The 22,255-nt window shown below is 42.0% G+C and overlaps 1 protein-coding gene across 1 annotated transcript in view; it reads right to left on the minus strand.

Moving 5' to 3' along the window:
- The window catches only part of efl1 (elongation factor like GTPase 1), a 112,474-nt gene that overhangs the window by 11,535 nt on the left and 78,684 nt on the right, over positions 1 to 22,255 (minus strand). The window contains exons 13-15 of the mRNA XM_073464347.1: positions 16,683 to 16,840; positions 14,623 to 14,786; positions 12,137 to 12,272 (exon numbers count right to left, since the gene is read on the minus strand). Of these exons, the coding sequence (XP_073320448.1) occupies positions 12,137 to 12,272; positions 14,623 to 14,786; positions 16,683 to 16,840 (458 nt within the window). The remainder of the gene's footprint in view (positions 1 to 12,136; positions 12,273 to 14,622; positions 14,787 to 16,682; positions 16,841 to 22,255) is intronic.

Raw genomic sequence — 22,255 nt, forward strand, 5'->3', positions numbered from 1 at the left:
TAGAGTCTCTGGGCATCTCCTGCAAAGGTGAAGAACGGGCAGCGGACACTGAAGCTCAAGAGCACTTCAGCAGGTCAGTCAGCTACAGAAAAGGGCGATATGAAGTTAAGTTGCCATGGCATCAAGATAGAACAGAGCTTCCAGACAACCTGAGAATTGCCAAGAGAAGATTTGAAGGACTAAAAAGAAAACTGAAAGCTGAGTAACACTGTTTAAGAGATACAATGATGTAATAGATGACTACCTTCAACAAGGAATATGTGAAGACGTCCCAGAGACCAAAGTCATAGTTGGAGCAGAAAATAACAACATCCAATACTACTTACCTCACCATGCTGTGATAAAAGAGGACAAGGCAACAACCAAGCTGAGGGTCGTTTTTGATGCTTCTGCACATGAGGATGGCTGTCCATCTCTTAATGACTGTCTGCTCACTGGACCGAACCTGAACCCAGACCTCCTCAACATCCTTGTCAGGTTCAGGTTGCACCCCATTGCATTCATGGCAGACATCACAAAGGCTTTCCTACAGATATCCATCGCAGAAGAGGACAGAGATGTGTTGAGGTTCCTGTGGCTCACTGGTCGCCCTGATGCTGAGAACACAAACCTGCGTGTGCTGAGAATGACTCGTGTGGTGTTTGGTGTGTCATCAAGTCCATTTTTGCTGGCAGCCACAATCAGAAATCACCTAGAGAAATATCAAACAAGTCACACACAGGTCATTAACACCCTGAAAGACTCTCTGTATGTTGATGACTTTATTGCCAGCTCAAGCAGTGTTGATGAGGCTTACACATTGACAGCAAGTGCAAAGAAAATAATGTCTGACGCAAGCATGAACATCTGTAAGTGGACTACAAATTCCCCTGAACTGAAAGCCAAGTGGCAGCAAAGTGACTTTGACTTCGCCATGGATCCTGAGACAAGCGGCTGTGTGTTAAAGGTGCTCGGCCTTGTGTGGAGGCCAGAGACTGATGACTTTGTTTTTAACGTGAAGCACCTTATGGACATTTTTAAAGACAAAGAGAACACAAAAAGGAGTGTCCTGCGTTCTTCAGCCAAATTGTTCGACCCCATGGGCTTTCTGGCACCATTCACAGTAAGAGTGAAATGTCTCTTCCAGGACATGTGGCAGAGAGGCATCAACTGGGACGAGGAGCTGCCAGATGATCTCTCACAAAGGTGGCAGCAGTGGTGTATTGAGCTCCTTCAGCTCCATCAGATTGTCATTCCCAGGTGGTACGGAACTGAGACACTGCAAAACAGTCAAGCTCAAGTTCTTCATGTTTTCAGTGACGCAAGTGAGAAAGCATATGGTGCAGCAGCTTATCTCCAAGGACAGACAGCTGAGGGAGAGTCCATGACTAGACTGGTCATGTCCAAGTCCAGAGTTGCACCTATTAAGAAACTCACACTGCCACGCCTTGAACTAATGGGGGCTCTGATTGCTGCAAGAATGGGAAACAATCTGCTTCAAGCACTGAATATGCAGCCGAACCAAATCCGAATGTGGACAGACTCCATGATTGTGATTCATTGGATTTCCAGCTCACCACACAGATGGAAACAGTTTGTTGCCAACAGAGTGATGGAGATTCAGTCCCTGACCACACCAGAAACCTGGTCCCATTGTAGCTGGAAACTCAACCCAGCTGATCTCACTACAAGAGGCCAGACAGTCACAAGGCTGAAGGAAGAGGAGCTTTGGTGGTCAGGGCCACAGTTCCTGAGTTCAGCAGAGCAGCAAGGGTTTCCTGATGAAAGGCTCTGTGAAGAGGAGGTAAAGAATGAGCTTAGGCCAAGTCATGTCACAGTCCAGCTCAACAATATGGAACCAACATCAACAGATCCACTGTTAAAGCAGGAAAACTACAGTAAGTTAAAAACAGTTCTCAGAGTCACAGCATGGATTAGAAGATTCACACACAACTTACGCTCAAGTGAAAGGAAGCAAGGAGAGCTGACGGCCGAGGACTTGGCTGAAGCTGAAAGATACTGGATTCTGGAGGCGCAAAATCAAGGTTTCCAGAGGGAGAAAAGTGAATTAAGAGCAGGAAAAGACATTCACAGAGACTCGAGAATTAGAGACCTGAAGCCGTTTCTAGACAAGCACGGTTTGATCTGTCTGGGAGGAAGACTGCAACACTCAGACATGAGCTTCAGTGAGCGGCATCCATACATCCTGCCTTCAGACCACAGACTCTCAGAAATGTTGATCAGGCGCTGTCATGACCAAGTGATGCATTCAGGTATGAGAGACACTTTAATGCAACTAAGAGACACATATTGGATTCCACGAGCCCAACAACTGACAAAGACAATCATTACAGCCTGCACTACTTGTAAAAGATTCAGAGTAAAGGCAATGCAGCAGTCAACAGCGCCCCTGCTGAGAGATCGGATTACAGAATCACCTCCGTTTGAGACTGTTGGAGTGGACTTTGCAGGCCCGCTATACGTCAAGACTAAGAAAGACAAGGTGGAAAAGGCATATGTAGCACTGTTCACCTGTGCTGTGACACGTGCAGTCCACCTGGAGCTGGTGTCCGACATGTCAACAGAGACGTTCCTCCTGGCATTTAAGAGATTCATATCCAGACGAGGCCTCTGTAGGATTGTGTATTCAGATAATGCACGGACCTTCAAACGAGCTGATCAAGACCTCAGAGAACTCTGGACGGCCATCAAGGAGCCTGAGCTCTTAAGGTATTTCACTGAAAAGGGCATCACATGGAAGTACATCGCAGAACGAGCAGCCTGGTGGGGGGGATTTTGGGAGAGACTGGTTAGATCAGTTAAAACATGTTTAAGGAAAGTGATGTGGAGAGCTTCACTGAGCTTTGAGGAGATGACATCTCTATTAGCAGAATCAGAAGCAACAATAAACTCACGACCACTCACCTTTGTTTATAATGAACCTGAAGAGCCTCAGCCCCTCACCCCAGCTCACTTTCTGATAGGAAGGCGACTCTGCTCCTTGCCACCCAAGCCCTTCCATGCTGCCAGTCACACCCCACGCTCCAGCAGAGAGGAGCTAACACGGAGATGGAAATATCGCCAGCGTCTTCTCAACGACTTCTGGACTCGATGGAAAAGGGAGTACTTACTGGAGCTGAGATCTGCCCACACCAGTAAGAACTCACATTCTACCCCTCTCAAGGAGGGTGATCTGGTGCTCATTGGAGAGGAGAGAGTGCCGCGCCAGATTTGGAAGACTGGGATCATCAAGGAACTTTTTCCAGGAAGAGATGGACTTGTGAGATCTTGTGCTGTACGCACATCAGAGAGGACAATATTAAGAAGACCAGTTCAACTGCTGTACCCCCTAGGGCTTTAATTTCATGAACTGTCTTCATGGGGGGGAGGATGTTGTATCCTTTGTTCATTATTATTTATTTAGAAATCATTATTTATTTATGGATTCTATTTCATGATTTACATTCAGATAGCTTAAATATATCAGATAGATAATATTAAAATACAGAGTAAAAGTAAAGTTATTTCCATACATGATTTCAGTTGAGTTCAGTATGAGATGTTACACATTTAGACCACAAGGGGGCGTTCTGTTTGTTTACATGTCAGTTGAGAGGAGGTTAAAGTTCGAACTGTAGAAGAAGAAAAAGTCAGTTGGAAAACGTTGGAAGTCAGAGATTGTTTTACGTTCTGTTAGTCGTCGTTTTTATTGTACTGTGATAGTCTTTTTCATCAGTAAAAACCCGAAAAGACATCGAGAAGTCCTGCTTCGTTTTTTTCATAGAAGCTGCAACTAGTTCCCACACTAATGTTTACATTTCCACATGCTCATGTCACTGGAAAATTCCTTGCTGCATTGAGACACTTTGTTTGAGGTAAGTTCTTATATACTCAAAATTATTCACTAGTCCAAAGAGAATTTTATAATTATGAATGTATGACAGCAAAGAGATTATGTTATGTGCAGAAGTTATCATTGATAATTTGTGTTAGCTAAGTTAGGTAATTTTATTGATAGCTAGCTAACATGACATAATCCAGCTGCTTAACACAGCAACATATCTAATTAGTTTTATCTAGCATTATCATCATAACCAGCAGTTCTGACTGAACCAAAAACTGGTCAGGGCTTGACAAATTTGGTCATGTTTATGCCACCACTTTGTGGCAAGATGGGCCAGGCGATCATTACATGCATCAGTCATGTTGTATCTCAATCTCATCTACAGACAAACTTGAAAAAGCCAGGTGGTGCACAAACAAAGAAAGCGACATTACTCAGTGCTCGAGTTCTGAAATGCCAGCTCAAAAAGCTCTGTGTGATAAAGAGCCAGGGTCACGATCACCAAAGCACCTGCGTTCATCTGTGGCTGGGCCTCTCCACAACAAGACAAAGTGTGTGTGGTGCATGCAAGGTGAGGACATGAGGCACCCAAATAGAGTGCGAAGCAAGCTGTTCAGAATCAACACACAGTCAGCATGGCGCTCCTTCAAGCGCCACACAGTCCTTATAGAAGATGAACAGTTGAGGGACCATCTCACAAGGCTCATTGAGTCAACATCAGCACTGTCAGATCCTTTTGCAAGTGACATCATGTACCACCATGTCTGTTGGATGAAGCACATCCACCATACACATTTCAAGCCAGATGATGCAATGCATCTCCAGAATGTGTCGCTCTCAGAGGCAAAGAGTTTGTTCTTTAGACATGTTGATTCTGTCATCTTTACTGAGCATGAGATCCGTTCACTACAGTCTCTTTTAGCAGACTAGCTAGGGTAGGCCTATTGGAGCTGAAACTAGCAGTGTTGCAAACATAGTCAGAACTGCTGGTTATGATGATAATGCTAGATAAAACTAATTAGATATGTTGCTGTGTTAAGCAGCTGGATTATGTCAGTTGACATAAGCTGGGAGACAGCTGATGTCAATGTTAGCTAGCTATCAATAAAATTACCTAACTTAGCTAACACAAATTATCAATGATAACTTCTGCACATAACATAATCTCTTTGCTGTCATACATTCATAATTATAAAATTCTCTTTGGACTAGTGAATAATGTTGAGTATATAAGAACTTACCTCAAACAAAGTGTCTCAATGCAGCAAGGAATTTTCCAGTGACATGAGCATGTGGAAATGTAAACATTAGATAGAGCGCATGTTCGCACATCACTTGGATGTGGGGTTGACTGATTGGGAGTGAGGTATGCTTTGTTGAATTACGGCAGAAGACAACTTTAGAGATATTTTATGCTATTGAGAATGGTTAAATTATTTTCCGGTTCATAATGAAATGATGGGACCAATTGATCAACAAAGTTAAGGTAACTAATGGAAACCACAAACCTTGATCTTTTTGACCTCTGAGATGACTCCTGCGTGGCCTACTTGTAATTTACTGTCCTTAACTGAACTCAGTATGAGCAGAGCTTTCATTTGAGCCTAATATTAAGGCTCTATGACGATTTTGAAAAATTGACATTTAAAGGTCAAAAATAGGTCAAATCAATAATTCTACATCATTTATGAATTTCTTGACCCAATTAGTCTCAGAAACCATGTATTATGCAGCACTGTGGGCCAAACCATTAAAAAGATACTTTCCAGCTTGGCTGGCGATAGCCATTTTGGATATAGGGCTCTCACAAAATTTCCCCACATTTTTGTGAGGGGCACCCCGGCTAATTTTCTTTTTTAACCTTTATAGATGACAAATCCAGTGAGAAATGAACCTTCGCTCTCCATGGTCACGGAACTGCAATAAATGACCCAACTACCCCCCAATAAAGCAAAACTGCACATTTCAGAGTGGCCTTTTATTGTGGCCAGCCTAAGGCACACCTGTGCAATATTCATGCTGTCTAATCAGCATCTTGATTTGCCACACCTGTGAGGTGGGATGGATTATCTCGGCAAAGGAGAAGTGCTCACTAACACAGATTTAGACAGATTTGTGAACAATATTTGACAGAAATGGTTCTTTTGTGTATATAGAAAAAGTTTTAGATCTTTGAGTCCAGCTCATGAAAAATGGGAGCAAAAACAAAAGTGTTGCGTTTATATTTTTGTATATGTATACATACATATATATATATATATATATATATATATATGTATGTATACTATATAGCCTGTGTATGCGGACCAATTAGCGCACGAGGGGCCCTAAGTAGGAAGAAAAAGTACTGGAAGAGCACATTTTTGGTATTTAAAACTGTCAAAGAGTCTGAGCATGTTATGTTATACTTAAGTCATTGATGAAGTCTATCTCTGTGCATCTAGCCAAAGAAGTCTGGGCTCCAGGCTCTGTACTGTGTGGGCCACTCCCAAAATCCATTTACAGCCCATCTGTGAGCTGACAGTCCAAACTAAATAAGAAGCAGAGGGATCCATGATGCCCACTCAAGGGCGGATCGTCTTATTGATAACTTGTGTGCTGTGCATTCTGCCCCACGCCCTTACCAAATGATGGCTGTACATCAATATCCTAATGCACGTCTCCTTCATAATTCATGACAGTCTCTCTGGAGGACATCACACAGTCAGACTTTCATTCAGTGTTTGCAGCACTATGCACGAAGTGTCCAGGTCATTAATGCAAGGTCATATCAATACTGCACAAAATAACAATTACCTCATGCCACATTTTACATATACCATGCACAATTTGCTATGTGTTCAGACTGAACACATAGCAAATTTTGGAGGTGGTGCTGGCTAATACTGGAATATTATCATTATCATTTAATCTGACCATTATTATCAGCTGTGATAGTGCATCAAGTAATGTTTTCGCCTTGTGAGTCTGTGTGTGTGTGTGTGTGTGTGTGTGTGTGTGTGTGTGTGTGTGTGTGTGTGTGAGACAGATTTTTGTCAGTGCGATAGCCTCACAACCATGGAAGACACAGTCACAAAAATTTACAGGTGAGCAGTTGAGATAAAAATGAAAGCCAAGTTTGAAGATGGGCGTGGTTTAAAGTAGAGGCATGAACAAGAAAGCAGCTAATGCCGCAGTCATTCATAACTTGAGTTACTTAGAGATGAAAAAAGACACACAATTATATTTGATAAAGGATTCGAAAAGATTCAGATTTGGTTCAAGGTAATGAAGGAACAGTGTGTCATCATTGATGTGTTTTTAATGGTTTTTGATAAGGGTGCTGATCACCAATTGCTGAAGCAGTATCGGCCGATACCAATCACTGATCACCGATCAAAAGGACGTTTCTTCACTTTATTGTGATCTATAGTTGTTACTAGTGGCATGGTTAAGTGTAGTGGCATTAAAATGTTGAGGAAATAATTTCATTAAAACAAAAATGAAATGTTTACTGTAAACTGTAAAAAGAAACTTTAAAAGAAAAGTGAATAGGACACAGAATTCAGTAACACTGAGTGGATAACTCTGTGTCTCAGTCTTTGTAGTGATGTATTTGTGCCCCGAAGCCAGTAATCCACCACCTGGCCACTGTTTGTATCTGGTTACTTTCATCTCTGACACAAGATGAAGATTTTTCACAAGATGAAATTTACACTGATGTCAAGTGTCTGTAACTCAATCCATCCATCCTTCTTCCACGGGTCGCAGAGGCAACAGGCTGAGACGGTTATTCCAGACATCCTGCCCCCTCAGCAAAGCTTTCCTGGGTCTGCCCCAGGGTCTCCCTCTCAGTTGCAAATCAGATGCTCAAACCACCTCAGCTGGCTCCTTTTGAAGCGAAAGGGGCAGTGGCTTTACGCCGAGCTCCCCGCAGATGTCTGAACTCCTCAACCTATCTCTAAGAGTGTTCCCATCCCCACTATGGAGGAAACTAATTTCAGCCGCTTGTATCCGCGATCACATTCTTTCGGTCACTACTAGGGCTGGGCAAAACACCGATTTTATCGGTGAATTCAAATTTGTGGTTTAGGACAATTTTTTTACATGAAAATTTGTTTTCTCTTTTACTTCCTCCGCTGTTCCCCTTGGGCTCCTGTAGTTCATAGTGGGCTCAGTGGGCTCTGCCCTCCCCTGCATTTACTTTCCACACACAACAAGATGGCAGCAAGCAGAGAAGTGTATGTTCCCCAGTGTTCGTCAGTAGTTTGGAACTGGTTCGGTTTTGCGGTGTCAGACCTTGAACAAACCACGGTCCACTGCAAAGTTTGTTTCAAGGCTGCTGCAACTAAAGGCAGCAGCACAACCAATTTATTTCAGCATCTCAATCAGAGGCATGCAGCCAAGTGGTAATGTTATTCACTACAAGTTACATAAGACAAGGTGGAAAGCTGTTACGGATGCAGTTGCATTGTGGCATTGCTACATGCAACAGGGCATTCCTCAAGCCAGAAGTAGTAGACAGGCTCGTCTTCCTTGCCAAAAATGTGTAAAAAGAAAAAAAAATTGAAACTAAAGACAGCAAGCATGCACCTCCTGTCCTGTATATCTACCAACATGTGATGTTTACTATGCAATGCAATGCATGCAGATATTTAATTTTGTTTACATATCTTCAGGGATACAAAATACTTTTTGTTTACAAGAGGCAACCTTTATTTATCCTTTATTTATTTTCATTAACTTCAATCAAAGTTAGGTTTGCGCTATATCAATCCAAATGGGGAAATGTATCTATTTTGTAATAGCATGCAATCTGACTTGTTAAATTTATGTTTACAAAAGTGCTTTATCAAAAAGGGACATGTATTTTTTTTCAAGGGGAGGTTCTTTTATCTATTTCTGAAGTGAGTTTGAAGGTGCACTGCATTACTGTGAGAGAAGTGAGCATTTTCTAAGGCATGTTTACATAAGAAAAAACTAACTTTCCCTTAAAAGAAAATTAGGTCCCTGGAAGTTGGGACATGCTAGTAGAAAGCTAGTGAAAAAGTTACATTTTCACTGTTGTTTACAATGGCAGGGCCTGTCGTTTTGTTTACAAGCCTATTTCTAGCCTTGTGTTTGGTTGCACTTTAACCCCAAAAGGGAAATTCAGTTCAATTTATTAATCCCAGAAGGGAAAATCAGTTTGCCTTTGTTCATTTTATTGTTAAAATATAAGCAATACTTTATTTAATTTCTTTGTCATTTGTAGTTTGTTTTTCAGAAGGAAAAAAAAACGATTAAAATCGTAAATTGAGTTTGGTGTGAAAAAATGGGAGATTTTATTTTTAGGCCATATCGCCCAGCCCTAGTCACTACCCACCACTCGTGGCCATAGGTGAGGGTCAGAACATAGCTGGAATGGTAAATCCAGAGCTTCACCTTCTGGCCCAGCTCTCTCTTCAGCGCGACAGTCTGGCTCAGCGGACGGTCCCATCACCCGTTAACAAGACCCCCAGATACTTACTCTCCTTTTCTTGGGTCACTGAAAATCCATATTGATATTGGCAGGAGGATAGTTAGTTAGCTGTTAGCTGCCAGTGAGTAGCAGAGGTCTGTGGTGTGTGTGGCAGTGACATTTTAGCAGTGCGTAGAGAAACTGTTGTGTTTATCTGATCGGCTCTTCGGATTGGGCTTTATAGAGACCACCGAACAATGTTAATTATCATCAATAATGATTAGTGCCCGATCAATTGGAGCACCCTTAGTTTTTAACAATGGAGCTGTAATATATATGATATGCAAGGTTTTACATTAGGGCTGTGCGATATTGTACACATTTTCATCAGATAACTTAAAGAGCTCTGTTTGGAAATAACATAATTATAGAATGATTGGGGTGATTGTACAGGAGAGTGCATTTTATTACAACCAATAACCAAAGTAGGCCCTGCTATGTTTGTAAAATTGATCAGGAATGATTGTGATTGGTGGTTCGCTGTGCATGCAGAGCCTGCATGGCACTCTCAAGCAACAAAAATTCCCATGAAGCCAATAACCCTTAAATCAAACTAAATTATGTATTATTAAACAGACGTCTATGGTAAACTAGACATGGAAAATGAGAACTGTGCAAGTTTTCCTTCTGAGTCAAGCAGCAAAAAAGTTGATGAGGTGTTTGAGCTCATTTGCCTTACTTGACATTGCACATCCTGCGATATGACTATTGCACATGGGTACACTGCGAGACATATTCATTAATATGATCAATTCATTGTTGGTTTTGTTTATTGTTGTTTTTTCTAATGAGATAATGAGACAGCAGCACATGCAGATACAGCAGCGAGTAGCTCCTTGAAACTTCTCTAAATTTTTGTTTTTTAACTGTTATTTTTATGCTTTGTTGCTGAAACACATATTACCTGTGACAGAAATACATTCATTAGCACTGGAGAGGGAGGAGGGGAAGAAAGTCAGGGTAAATCCTGCTTGGATTTTTTGACAAATTAGACTCATATTGCAATACTGACTCATATATTCGCAACAAGAAATCATAGATTGTTGTGCCCACATCTATTCAGAGACATGTCTCCACCACTACATCCTGGATCAAGCTGTTGCACTCAACAGGTGGACTGTGACCTGAGCCCACAGAGTGCAGGACTACAGCAGTGGAAGGAGGAGAAGTGGACTCTGTGTTAACATCATTGATGCTTGGTGCTTAAACCTAATCAATGTAGACAGACAGTATTTCCCAGATGTTGAACTTCTAATATCATCATCACTATCTGTTGCTGCTGTTTACATTCACAAAGATGTGTGTGTAGCATGAAGGAGGGAAAAAAGTAACTTTCATTGCGTTATGCAGCCCTGTGTTGTATGATGACAACTAAATCACCTTGAACCTTGACTCTAACATAAGACAAAAACATAAGCAAATCCACACATATGGGAAGCTAGAACCCAAAAATGTATGACATTTTAACTTTAACTCAAATACTCACTTGTTGTTGTTTTTCTTGTTTGTGTAATTTGGGTAAATAGACCCTCCAACACATACAATCCATTATCAACCAAATGAAACTGGCAAACAATGACTTGTCAATCATAGTCAACAGTCAAAGACATCCCTAAAGCTTAAATCCAGTCAGCTATCATGACACAGTTACAACAGCCTTCAAATGGAGGGTTAACAAAAAGGTAAATGTAAATTTTACTGGCACAGTAAAGTAGGAGGCCAGCAACAGAATATGTTTTACACCATATCTAGTGTGGGATTTGTGCTGAGCAGGCATAACATTTGGACTACTTTGCCGGACGATGACTCAAAGAATATATACACATCAAATAATGTGTGTGACTGTCAGAGAAAGACTTCAAACGTGTATAATCATTTAGCCTGTACACATATCTGTTCAGCTGGATCAAGGGAAGAAGGTGTGGGACAAGAGATATGAGCTTTCACAGAAACTTAGAGAATAAAGATTGAGGGTCTGACTCAATTTGTAGTTCACAAGTTGTAAAAGTGAGGTATGCAGTGCAGAAACTCGTGTTGGACAGTGATGGTAGTAGAAATCACTATGGGCATTAGGGTGAGACACAGTAGTTACACCAAAAGCCAACAAGTAGGTCAAACTATTTTAAACAAATAAAACCTGACACCAAAAAGCAGATCATGTTGGTCGACAGCAAAGCAGCAGAGGTCAACATATCCTGATGTAAAGCTCCAACAATGCTATTGCTATTCAAACAATGAATCCTACATTTCCTGTGATACACCTCCAGTTTGAAAATCTGATTTTATGTCATAAATCTGGAGCCCAGGTTGAGATAATCCTGGTGACATCAGCAGAGCTATTTTCCAAGACATGACAGTGGACGCTCACATGCTTCTATACATACTACAATACAGAATGTAGTATGTAGTACAAGTACAAGTATTACCTGCTAAAGAAATACATTCATTAGCATTGGAAAAGCAAATGCAGGTTTTGTTATCTTTCGACTGTCCAAACTGAGCATCTAACACCACTGGGAGAAGAGGGGAGCGTGTCGGAATAAGAGTCATTTTAATTCAGCTTGGATTTAAGGCTGCTCCTGGCTGATGTCTGCACCACATGATGTATACCTGATAAAGCCAATCATGTCAAAGACCACAGAATCATTTGTCACAATTTGCTGAAGTTACAAGGATGCAATCAAATGTTTTCCAAGCATCCAAACTCAACCATTTTTTTTTTTTTTCAGAAAGAGTTTCTGAAGTCTCTAAACTGAGATTATGAAATCTCTCCAAAAAGCGAAAAAACAGCCATAGTAATGCAATAACCAGAAAGAATATAGAGACATATTTACCCAAGACATTTCCTGCAGGCACCTCCTCCAGCTCCTCTAGCTCTCTGCCCATCAGCAGGTATAAGCTTTCCAAGCAACAGCAGGATAGATGAGGCACCTCAGGCACATAGTGTGAAGCACTGCAACCCTCTGGCAGCTGGCAGGGATGAGAGAAGGAATGAGCTTGAGGAGCAAAGTGGCTGACAAATGTAGTATTTGCAATAATGTATTTGGGATAACAATGCATGGACAGCTACAGTCGTTTTCAAAAGTTTACATCCACTTGTAAACTTACATCTAACAAACCAGCCCCAACCTGCATAAAAATATAAACAAAAATATGTACATCTACAGGGAATGCCTTACTTGAATAATCAAAAAATGCCTCTTCAGGGTATAATGAAGAAATACAGGCTATCAAAAGCACCTTATTAGAGTGAAAATGGCCAAAATAACCAAATATTAGAATTACTGTATGTATATTTTCACATTTTCAGAAGACCTATAATAAATTCATTATTGAACTAAACTTCATGAATGTTTTTGTGACAAAGTAGTATGTGTTCCACTCATTCATCACAGAAAAATGAGAGTTGTAGAAATCATTTGAACTGATGACTGCCATGATATACATGTTCTTTATCAGTGGATGTCAACTTTTGACCACGACTATAAGTTTTCACTTCCCATTTAGTTGGGATGTGAAGAGTAAGGTCAAATGGAAACCTGACATTTAATGACTTGTCTAATGTCAGTGCCATAGCCAAATGATGGTTTATTGCCTTTTGACACTGAACTAAAGACCCACTAACATCTGGCTTTCGTTATTAATGCAAATGGGTACAATCAACATTCACTCCAGTGTCAAAGACACAGTCATGGGTGTTCATCAGCTCCAGCCCCGATTGGCTCGGCTGGAAACACCCAGGTGGACATGCTAATTTTTGCCACTTGTCACGCGTGATGCTATAACAAGCCTTTAAGTTTAGGCCGCTGTCTCATTATTATATTTCCATCCATCTCCGTTCAAGCAAAAATGAACCACTATATTGTCACTGGCTTCCATGTCACTACCTGATCCTTGCCAGCTGCCTGGTCGGAACTGCGCATGTGCAACAGAGATGAGAAAGAAGCACGATGTCTCACTCTTTAGTGAGACATCATTGGTCTTGATCAACTGAACTTTCATCATCAGCTCCGGAAAAAACGATGTGACTAATTCAGAATATTATATTATTATTTCATCATCAGCTCCGGAAAAAACGATGTGACTAATTCAGAATATTATTGTTTAAACCAAGGAGTAGTCTGATGAGGTATATGATGTACCACTTTCTAGTGTTTGCTGTTTTTTCCAGCGTGTTCGTGATGACGTACATGACACACAAGCGCAAAAAAAAAAAGAAGCAAACTCCTGGCAATGGGAGAGGAGTTACTCGCCTATTTTTAGCAGGTTTACCCACATCTTAAAACACTGATTTTGGTGTAAAATGGCACATGATGATCTGCAGTGTCTGTATTATATTATATTATATTCTGGTTGACATCTTTGATGTTTGCTGAAAAACCAAACAGTACAGTCTACTTGAGTTTTTATTTTACTGTTTTGTCTTTCTTATTTTTGGTGGTAATCCCGAGTGGGGGCACGCTTCAGTTTATTGCAGTTGGCTATATTCCTGGTCTTCGATGATTCACAGAGTTTGGCGTTTGAAGTCGCCTCGAGCAAGCCACTGTCGACTAGCTAGGTTAGCTAACCATCTGGGTAAGTAATAAGGAGGTAGGGTGTCTTGGAAACTTGTTTTGATAGTTTTGCACTTTGCACAGCAACTATTGTGAGAGGACTACTTTTTGGTAGGTTACTATGGGATTAGCTGTAGTAAATACTTTTGTGCGCATTCACTTGTGGTTTGTGACCTTTGTGTTGTGGTAACTGCACCCAACTTTTGTTGGCTCACTTGTTGGTTGCAGCTTAGGTGTAAGCTGGCAACATGATCTAGCAGCTCAAATAATGTTCATAACAAAATACTTTGTGACCTCTTTGTGACACCTAAGAAGATAAATAAACACATTGGGTCCACAAAGACTGTTACAGAACGTGCTGATTTGCCTGTGGGTCCACGTAGCTGTCAGTTACAGTACTTGATAGTCTATGTGACATCATCTTTACAGCTCTTGGCTTGTTTTGTAATGAGTCAGTATAAACAGGAAACACAGCAGAACTAAAATTAAACAACGGTTCGGTCCTTGGTCTTGATCAACTGAACTGAACTACAGGTATGCAACAGATCAAAGGAAATCATTAGAGACCTGCCAGATTCTGTAAAACAAGATATTTTGGGGTAACAGGCCTCCAAATGAATACAATTTCTGGTAAACACTGGTTTATCCAACATATTAACATTTCAATGACAAAAACATGCAGATTTAATACGAAGTTGTACATCATGCAGACAACAGAGAAGTGTGGAACAGGTACTGCAGAGGGAGATTGATAACAGGGAGTTTACCATGCTCAGGCCCTGGGCGGGGTCATACTTTGGTCCCAGTACAAATACTCTCTGTCCTTTCTTTACCACCCCGCTGTAGACTCGCGCAAATGCTATGAAGGTCTCCTTCTGGTCCTCCTCCTCATCTGGTTTTGAGTCTTTCAATGTCCAATTCTCCATCTTAGCTGGCAAAGAGAAATAAGACACACAAAAAGTGTTCCTGTGTGAGTGTGTTCTCTTTATTTGGATCTAAAACATCTAATAGCTTTAGCTGTATCAACAGAATTATGAACACCTCTACCTGCTTTTTTTTTATACCCATGTAAATATAAGCAATCACTTTAATCGCTCTCAAAAAGAATCTGACTGTGTTCCTACTGGTTGGTTTGGACTGAGAAGTTTAATATCCCATTCACTCTTGTTCTGACTCCTGTCAGTAAATAAAACAAGTTTTCCCCTGGTGGTGTTTTTGAGGTACTGCAGCTTTAAGTACCAGGCCCTTCCAATGTTTATGCTCAGGCTACAAGCGCTCCACAACAGAGAGTTGGTTGTCTGAGCCTTGGAGTGGAACCAACTGTGAGTACTTGTGCATTTGGTTTATTTTAGTTGTTTCATAGCACTGTAATTTTAAGGTGATGTTTGAAGCATTTATTTTACGTTATAAAAACCGTGCTAATATGCTAATGCTAATCGCAAAGCTAACCGTTAGCAAGAGGCTAGTTGAGCTGCTGGGGCTGGTTTGGTTCGTTGTTGAGATTCATTTGTGTTGTGAGTTGCATCTTTGTCGCTGCATTTATGTGTTTACTAGAATGTAACTGCATATTTCATGTAACATGTGTATTCTTTATCTGTGTTGCAGTTTTACAAAAACCTGTTAAATGAGAAGATTCAGTAAAGCAACAGTAAAGCACATCTACTGGGTCTCTTCATTTTTTTTTGTTCGCTATCTGTCAGCCAGGACAGAATAACTCTTTTGAGCATGTAATAGTGTTGTCAAATATATTGACTTTATATTGATTCTAATTTTTTTTTTACAGTTGATCGATACACAGATACCAGCTGTGCTTTCTGTCTCTCTCTTCTCTGACAGTGAGTTGACAGACACACATCATCTGTCGGTTCACACATCAATGTTTATGTGTATTGCAAGACCAGCAACCCACAGGGCCTGAGCATCGTGGAATTTCTAAAAGTGTTTCTGAAACTAAAATGTTGTATACAAATAGCAAACTCCTTTCAGGAATAACTCAGTACATTGAGAAAAAGAGATTGTGTGTGTGACTGTGAGCATGGAGTTTAGTCTTGCCATTCTATAGCCATCTTTGCAATGTCCCTGGGCATTTATTTTGGGCTAACAAGACCAGACCCCTATCTAACCAGACCCAACAACTTTTCTGGCAGGAACCCTGCACATTTTTTTTAAATTCCTGATCTAAAGGGGAAAGTTTATTACAATCATTCTACTGTGTCAGTTTTTCCCTGTGGTATTGAATATCAAGATTTTTCAAGGTATTGTATTGAAGTAAGCAATTCCAGTATTGTGACACTAACATGCAATACTTGCACCTCCACCCTTTTTCCACAGTTCCCTTTCAAATTTAATAATTTCACAAACTGTCACCTATTTGCAAAACCCATCAAAAATACTGGCTATCCTGTGTTTTGTGTTAAAGATATCTTATGCATGATTTGTTTGGCGGTGTTTGTAAACACATCATTCAAAAGGGGAATTAGTCATTCTGGACAAGGATAGCTGGTGTTGAGTCTTAGTCACACATCATAGAATACCTAATCTTTGGGTTGGCAAAAGTGTTGTTATGTGACCTTGGAATGAGACTGAACAATCAACTATATTTTCCAGAATCGCTAACGCCCAGAAACATCCCGAACACAACAAAAAATAAGAAAATACAGGCTGAGGGGAGTGTCTCTGCCAATACAGACACTGCCACTCATTTTAGTGGGTGATAAGTGATGAATGAGAGGCATTACATTTGTCTAAGTTGATACATTCTTTTAAGGAAAATCCTGCACAGTCTATCTTTAAAAAAAATAGATGAAAAGTGGAAAGTTCAGCTTACCTGTACTCTGTCTTGCAGGTTGGGCTTCCTGTGGAGCACTCCCTGAGTGGGTGAGGTCTTCATGGCTCTCTACTGCTTTCTGATCAGCTGCCACCCTGTCAGCATGTCTCTGTCTAGCCAGCTCCCTGCGCTGGGCAATTTCTTCTTGAGTCAATGGCCTAAATGTGCACACACACACACACACACACACACACACACACACACACACACACACATACACAGAGAGGTCAGAATTCCATCAGACCTCCAGATAACAAAGACAGAGACAAAGAGGCTGTCATCTGAAACCATACAAAGAGTTGTGAAACATGTAGTGAAGTCTGTGGTTGTAACAATGAACTTATAAGTATGTGTCACTCCAGGTACCAGTGAGAAGATGACATATGATCCAGCAAGCTCCCGGCTGAGCGCCGCTGTGTTGGAGTTCTCCCCGAGGGACGAGAGGGTCACCTCCATGAGACTGCAGGTCGCTGGGAGGAAGGCTCTGACTGTTGTTTGTGCGTATGCACCGAACAGCAGCTCAGAATACCCGGCCTTCTTGGAGTCCTTGGGTGGTGTCCTGGAAGGGGTTGAGTTCTTCTGGGGGACTTTAACGCTCATGTGGGTGACAATGGGGAAACTTGGAGGGGGGTGATTGGGAGGAACGGCCTGCCTGATCTGAACCCAAACGGGGTTTTGTTATTGGACTTCTGTGCTAGTCATGGATTGGCCATAACGAACACCACGTTCGAGCATAGGGTGGCTCATCGTCAAGCTGAAGAAGGAGGCCTTTCGGGCTTGACTGGCCCAGGGGTCTCCTGAAACAGCAGACTGGTACCGGGAGGCCAGGAGGGCTGCAGCTTCGGCGGTCACCGAAGCAAAAACCCGGGTGTGTGAGGAGTTTGGTGAGGCTATGGAGAAGGACTTTCAGTCGGCCTCAAAGAAGTTCTGGCAAACCATTCGGCGACTCAGAAAAGGGAAGCGGACCTCAGCCCAGGCTGTTTTCAGTCGGGAAAGGGACCTGCTGAACCGGACTGGGGATATCGTCGGGCGGTGGAAGGAGAACTTTGAGGAGAACTCCTGAACCTGGCTAACACTTCCTCTGAAACTGAGACAGAGCCTGAAGACTCGGGGGAAGACTCGTCCATATCCCTGGCAGAGGTCACTGAGGTAGTCAAGAAGCTCCCCAGTGGCAAGGAGCCAGGGGTGGATGAGATTCGCCCCGAGATGCTGATGGCTCTGGACATTGTTGGGCTGTCATGGCTGACACGTCTTTTCAGTGTCGCGTGGAGGTCAGGGACGGTACCTTTGGAGTGGCAGACCGGGGTGGTGGTCCCCATTTTCAAAAAGGGGGACCGGAGGGTGTGCTCCAATTATTGGGGTATCACACTGCTCAGCCTCCCTGGGAAAGTTTATTCCAGGGTGCTAGAAAGGAGGGTCCGTCCGATCGTCGAACCTCTGATTCAGGAGGAACAATGGGAGTTTGCCTATCCAGTCTTCATGTGTTTTGTAGACTTGGAGAAGGCCTACGACCAGGTCCCCTGGGGAGTACTGTGGGGGGTACTGAGGGAGTATAGGGTACCGGGGCCGTTGGTACGAGCTATCCGGTCCTTGTACGATCAAAGTGAGAGTTGTGTCTGCATACTCGGCACAAAGTCGAATATGTTTCCAGTGGGTGTTGGACTCCACCAGGGCTGCCCCTTGTCTCCGATCCTGTTTGTGATATTCATGGACAGGATCTCAAGGCTCTTGGTGCAGCGTCTGCAGTATTGCGGGCGTTGAACCGGGTCGTCGTGGTGAAGAGGGAGCTGAGCCGCAGGGCGAAGCTCTCGATTTACCGGTCCATCTATGTTCCAACCCTCACCTATGGCCACGAGCTGTGGGTAGTGACCGAAAGAACAAGATCGCGGATACAAGCGGCTGAAATGAGTTTCCTCCGTAGGGTGGCTGGGCTCAGCCTTAGGGATAGGGTGAGGAGCTCAGACATCCGGAGGGAGCTCGGAGTAGAGCCGCTGCTCCTTCGCGTCGAGAGGAGCCAGTTGAGGTGGTTCGGGCATCTGATCAGGATGCCTCCTGGGCGCCTCCCCATGGAGGTTTTCCGGGCACGTCCAACTTGGAGGAGCCCCCGGGGCAGACCCAGAACTCGCTGGAGAGACTACATATCTCATCTGGTCTGGGAATGCCTCGGGATCGAAGTGTCGCTGGGGAGAAGGAGGTCTGGAGCTCCCTACTGAGCCTGCTGCCACCGCAACCCGACCCCGGACAAAGCGGATGAAGATGAAGATGAATGAATGAAGAATATCAAAGACATTGACATCATTGGTTACGCATTTCTTACAAAAGTTGTGAACCCCCACCCCCCATCCAGGTGGCATCCCCACAAACACACCCACACAGATACATGTATCAAACAGGCAACAGAACACCAAAAGAAGAAAACAAATAAACACAAATACAAAAACAGACACAGACCGAATACAAAGACCCAAACCAATCTATCTTGACCATTATGTTCATAACACCAACACTCTGGACCACTGGCATAAGAAAGAGAAAAAAAAAAGGAAAAAAAAAAAAAAAAGGAAAAAAAAAAAAAAAAGAGTCCCAACAATCACACTCTAGGCATTGAGAAGACCAGCATGGCAGTCAAAGAGAAAAAATAGTAGATAAAGACGGGTCAGGCAAAAGGCAAGCTTCTGATATGAGTTATGAACTGTGACCAGGTTTTGTCATATTTATCCTCCAAGCCGTGTACTGTATACCTACTTTTTTCTACAGCTAATCCCAACATCACCTCTCTAATCATAAGCAGGAGGGTTCTTCCCCTTCCAGTTTAGCAGTATCAGACGTCGGGCATGCAATGATGCATAGGCGATTGCATTTTTGTGGAGGCGGGACAAGTTTGGCTCATCCCTAACTACACCGAAGATAGCTATCAAAGGATCAGGTTGCAGTGTTTTGCAAGGTATCACTGAGAGTGATTGGAAAATTGAAGACCAAAAACCATGCAAAGATGGACATGACCAAAACATGTGTCCCAAAGAAACAGGAGAATATTGACATTGAGGGCAGTTTGGTGCAATATTAGGGTATAATTTTGACAATCTGTCATTGAAATAATGCAATCTGTGAACAACCTTAAATTGAATCAAGCCATGTCTGATACAGAGAGACGATGTGTGTATACGCTGTATGGTTTTTTCCAAGTGTCTTCTGGTATAACTTCTCCAACTTCTCCCTCCCATGCCGCCTTGATTTTGTCCCATGCATGAGGACAGCTATTCAGAATTAATGCATATATTTTTGATATTGCTCCTTTATTAAGTGGATTTACATTAAGGACTGAATACAGCAAGTCTTTAGGCGGTGGAGATGGATATTCTGGGAAGTATTTAGAGACAAAACTCTGAACCTGAAAATATCTGAAGTAATGAGAGTTTGGTACATAACTTACCAAAGTCTTCACATAATAATTTAAATGATGCAAAGCCATCATCGGTGAAGAGATCTTGAAAGTAGACCAAGCCACTTTTATGCCAAACTGCAAATGCCTGATCTATTAGAGATGGTGCAAAGAGATGGTTAAACATTATTGGAGAGAAGCTACATATATTTGGCAAATTAACATGTTTTCTGAACTGGCCCCAGATCTTAATCGAATTTTAGACCACCAAATTAGAGTTCAGTTCAGGTGCTTTGATATTTAGTGGGAGAGGGGCAGTTAAGATTGAAATCGGGGAAACTGGGGGGGAAGCTCTCAGTTCCATATCAGCCCAGACTGTACCCTCCTTATCCGCGAACATGGTGATCCAATATGTCAACTTAACAATATTAGCTGCCCAATAGTAAAATAAGAAATTAGGTAAACGCAGACCACCATCAGATTTAACTCTCTCCAGGCTTGCCTTCTTTATACGTGCAGGTTTTTTATTTCATATGAACGAGGAGATAAAGCGATCCAGTTGGGTAAAATAAGACTTTGGGAGAAAAATGAGAATCATTTGAAATAAATAAAGAAACCTGGGCATTACAGTCATCTTCACTGCATTTATCCGTCCTGCCAGGGAGAATGGAAGTTTTGACCATCTATCCAAATCAGTTCTGACATGGTCTAAAATAGACCTGTAATTGTATTGAAAAATAGCCTTAATTGAACCTGCTATTTCTATTCCCAGATAAGTAAATTTGTAAACTTTCAATTTTGCCAGATTATTCAATGGAAATAAAGATTTTGATAAATTAACTTTATACCCAGACATACTACTGCATTTTTGCAGCAGGAGGGAGAAGGTAGGGCATGCTCTCAATTGGGTCTGATATTTGCAAAAGCAGATCATCAGCATAAAGCAGAGTTTTATGGTTTGTTTCACCCCTGGATGTACTCTTAATCCTGCCATCTGATCTAATACCAATTGCGAGTGGTTCAATTGCAATGTCGAACAAGAAGGGCGACAGACAGCAACCCTGCCTTGTACCTCTGTGGAGCAGAAAGTATTCTGGTGTGAATAATAGGGTCTAATCGCTGTGCAAGGGTTTTAGTTAGAATTTTATAGTCACAGCACAGAAGACTTATTGGCCTGTATGAGCTACACTATACGGGATCCTTATCTTTTTTTAGTAAAACTGAAATTGTGGCCATAAACTGATTTTAGGACAGGTGCGAGTTTTGCAGAGAATTCCTTGTAGAACTCTATGGGGAATCCGTCCGGACCTGGCACCCTTCCTGTTCGAGACGACTTGATGGAATTTGCTATTTCCTCAAGCAACAATGGCTGCTCTAGAAATGACTGAGCATCCAGAGAAAGTCTTGGGATATCCATAGAATCGAGAAATGAGTAGATCTTCGACGAACTAATATCTACCTCCGATTGATATAGAGTAGAATAATATTGTTTAAATTGGTCATTAATGACTCGGGGGCTGCGTGATATAGAGTCAGCACCTGTATCAATTCCTGGGATCATTTGTTCAGCTGACTGCTGTTTAAGTTGAAGTGCAAGTAGCCTCCCTACTTTATCTCCATGCTCATAATATACCTGTCTGGATTTAAAAATATTTTTTCAGTTTTCCATGTCATAAGTGTATTGAATTCAGTTTGCAACAGTAATTTCTCCATATAAAGATCTGGCATAGGCGAAAGAGCATAGCGTCTGTCAATATCTGCAATTTTACCAGCCAGCTCTTTAAGTTGTTTGGAACGCTCCTTGTTCCTATGTGCCCCATAGGAGATAACTTGTCCCCTAATGTAGGCTTTCATAGACTCCCACAAGACTCCCCTTGACACATCCTGAGTGTCATTCATTTCCAAAAAAAAGTCAATCTGATTATTGAGAAATGTTCTAAAATGTTCACATAAAAGTAATTGGGGGTCTAGATGCCAAGTTTGTTGGGGCACTACATTGGCTGCAAAAAATAGTTCCATTTGCACTGGACTGTGATCTGATAGCACTATACTGTGATATTTACAGCTGGAAATTAAGGGAAGTAGCTGGTTATCGACAATAAAATATCGATCCTGGAGTAACTATGATGAACGTGGGAAAAAAAGGAGAATTGCTTTATAGTTGGATTTTTTATCCGCCAGGGGTCTGATA

This window comes from Pagrus major, chromosome 4, assembly GCF_040436345.1.
Source record: "Pagrus major chromosome 4, Pma_NU_1.0".
NCBI lineage: Eukaryota > Metazoa > Chordata > Actinopteri > Spariformes > Sparidae > Pagrus > Pagrus major.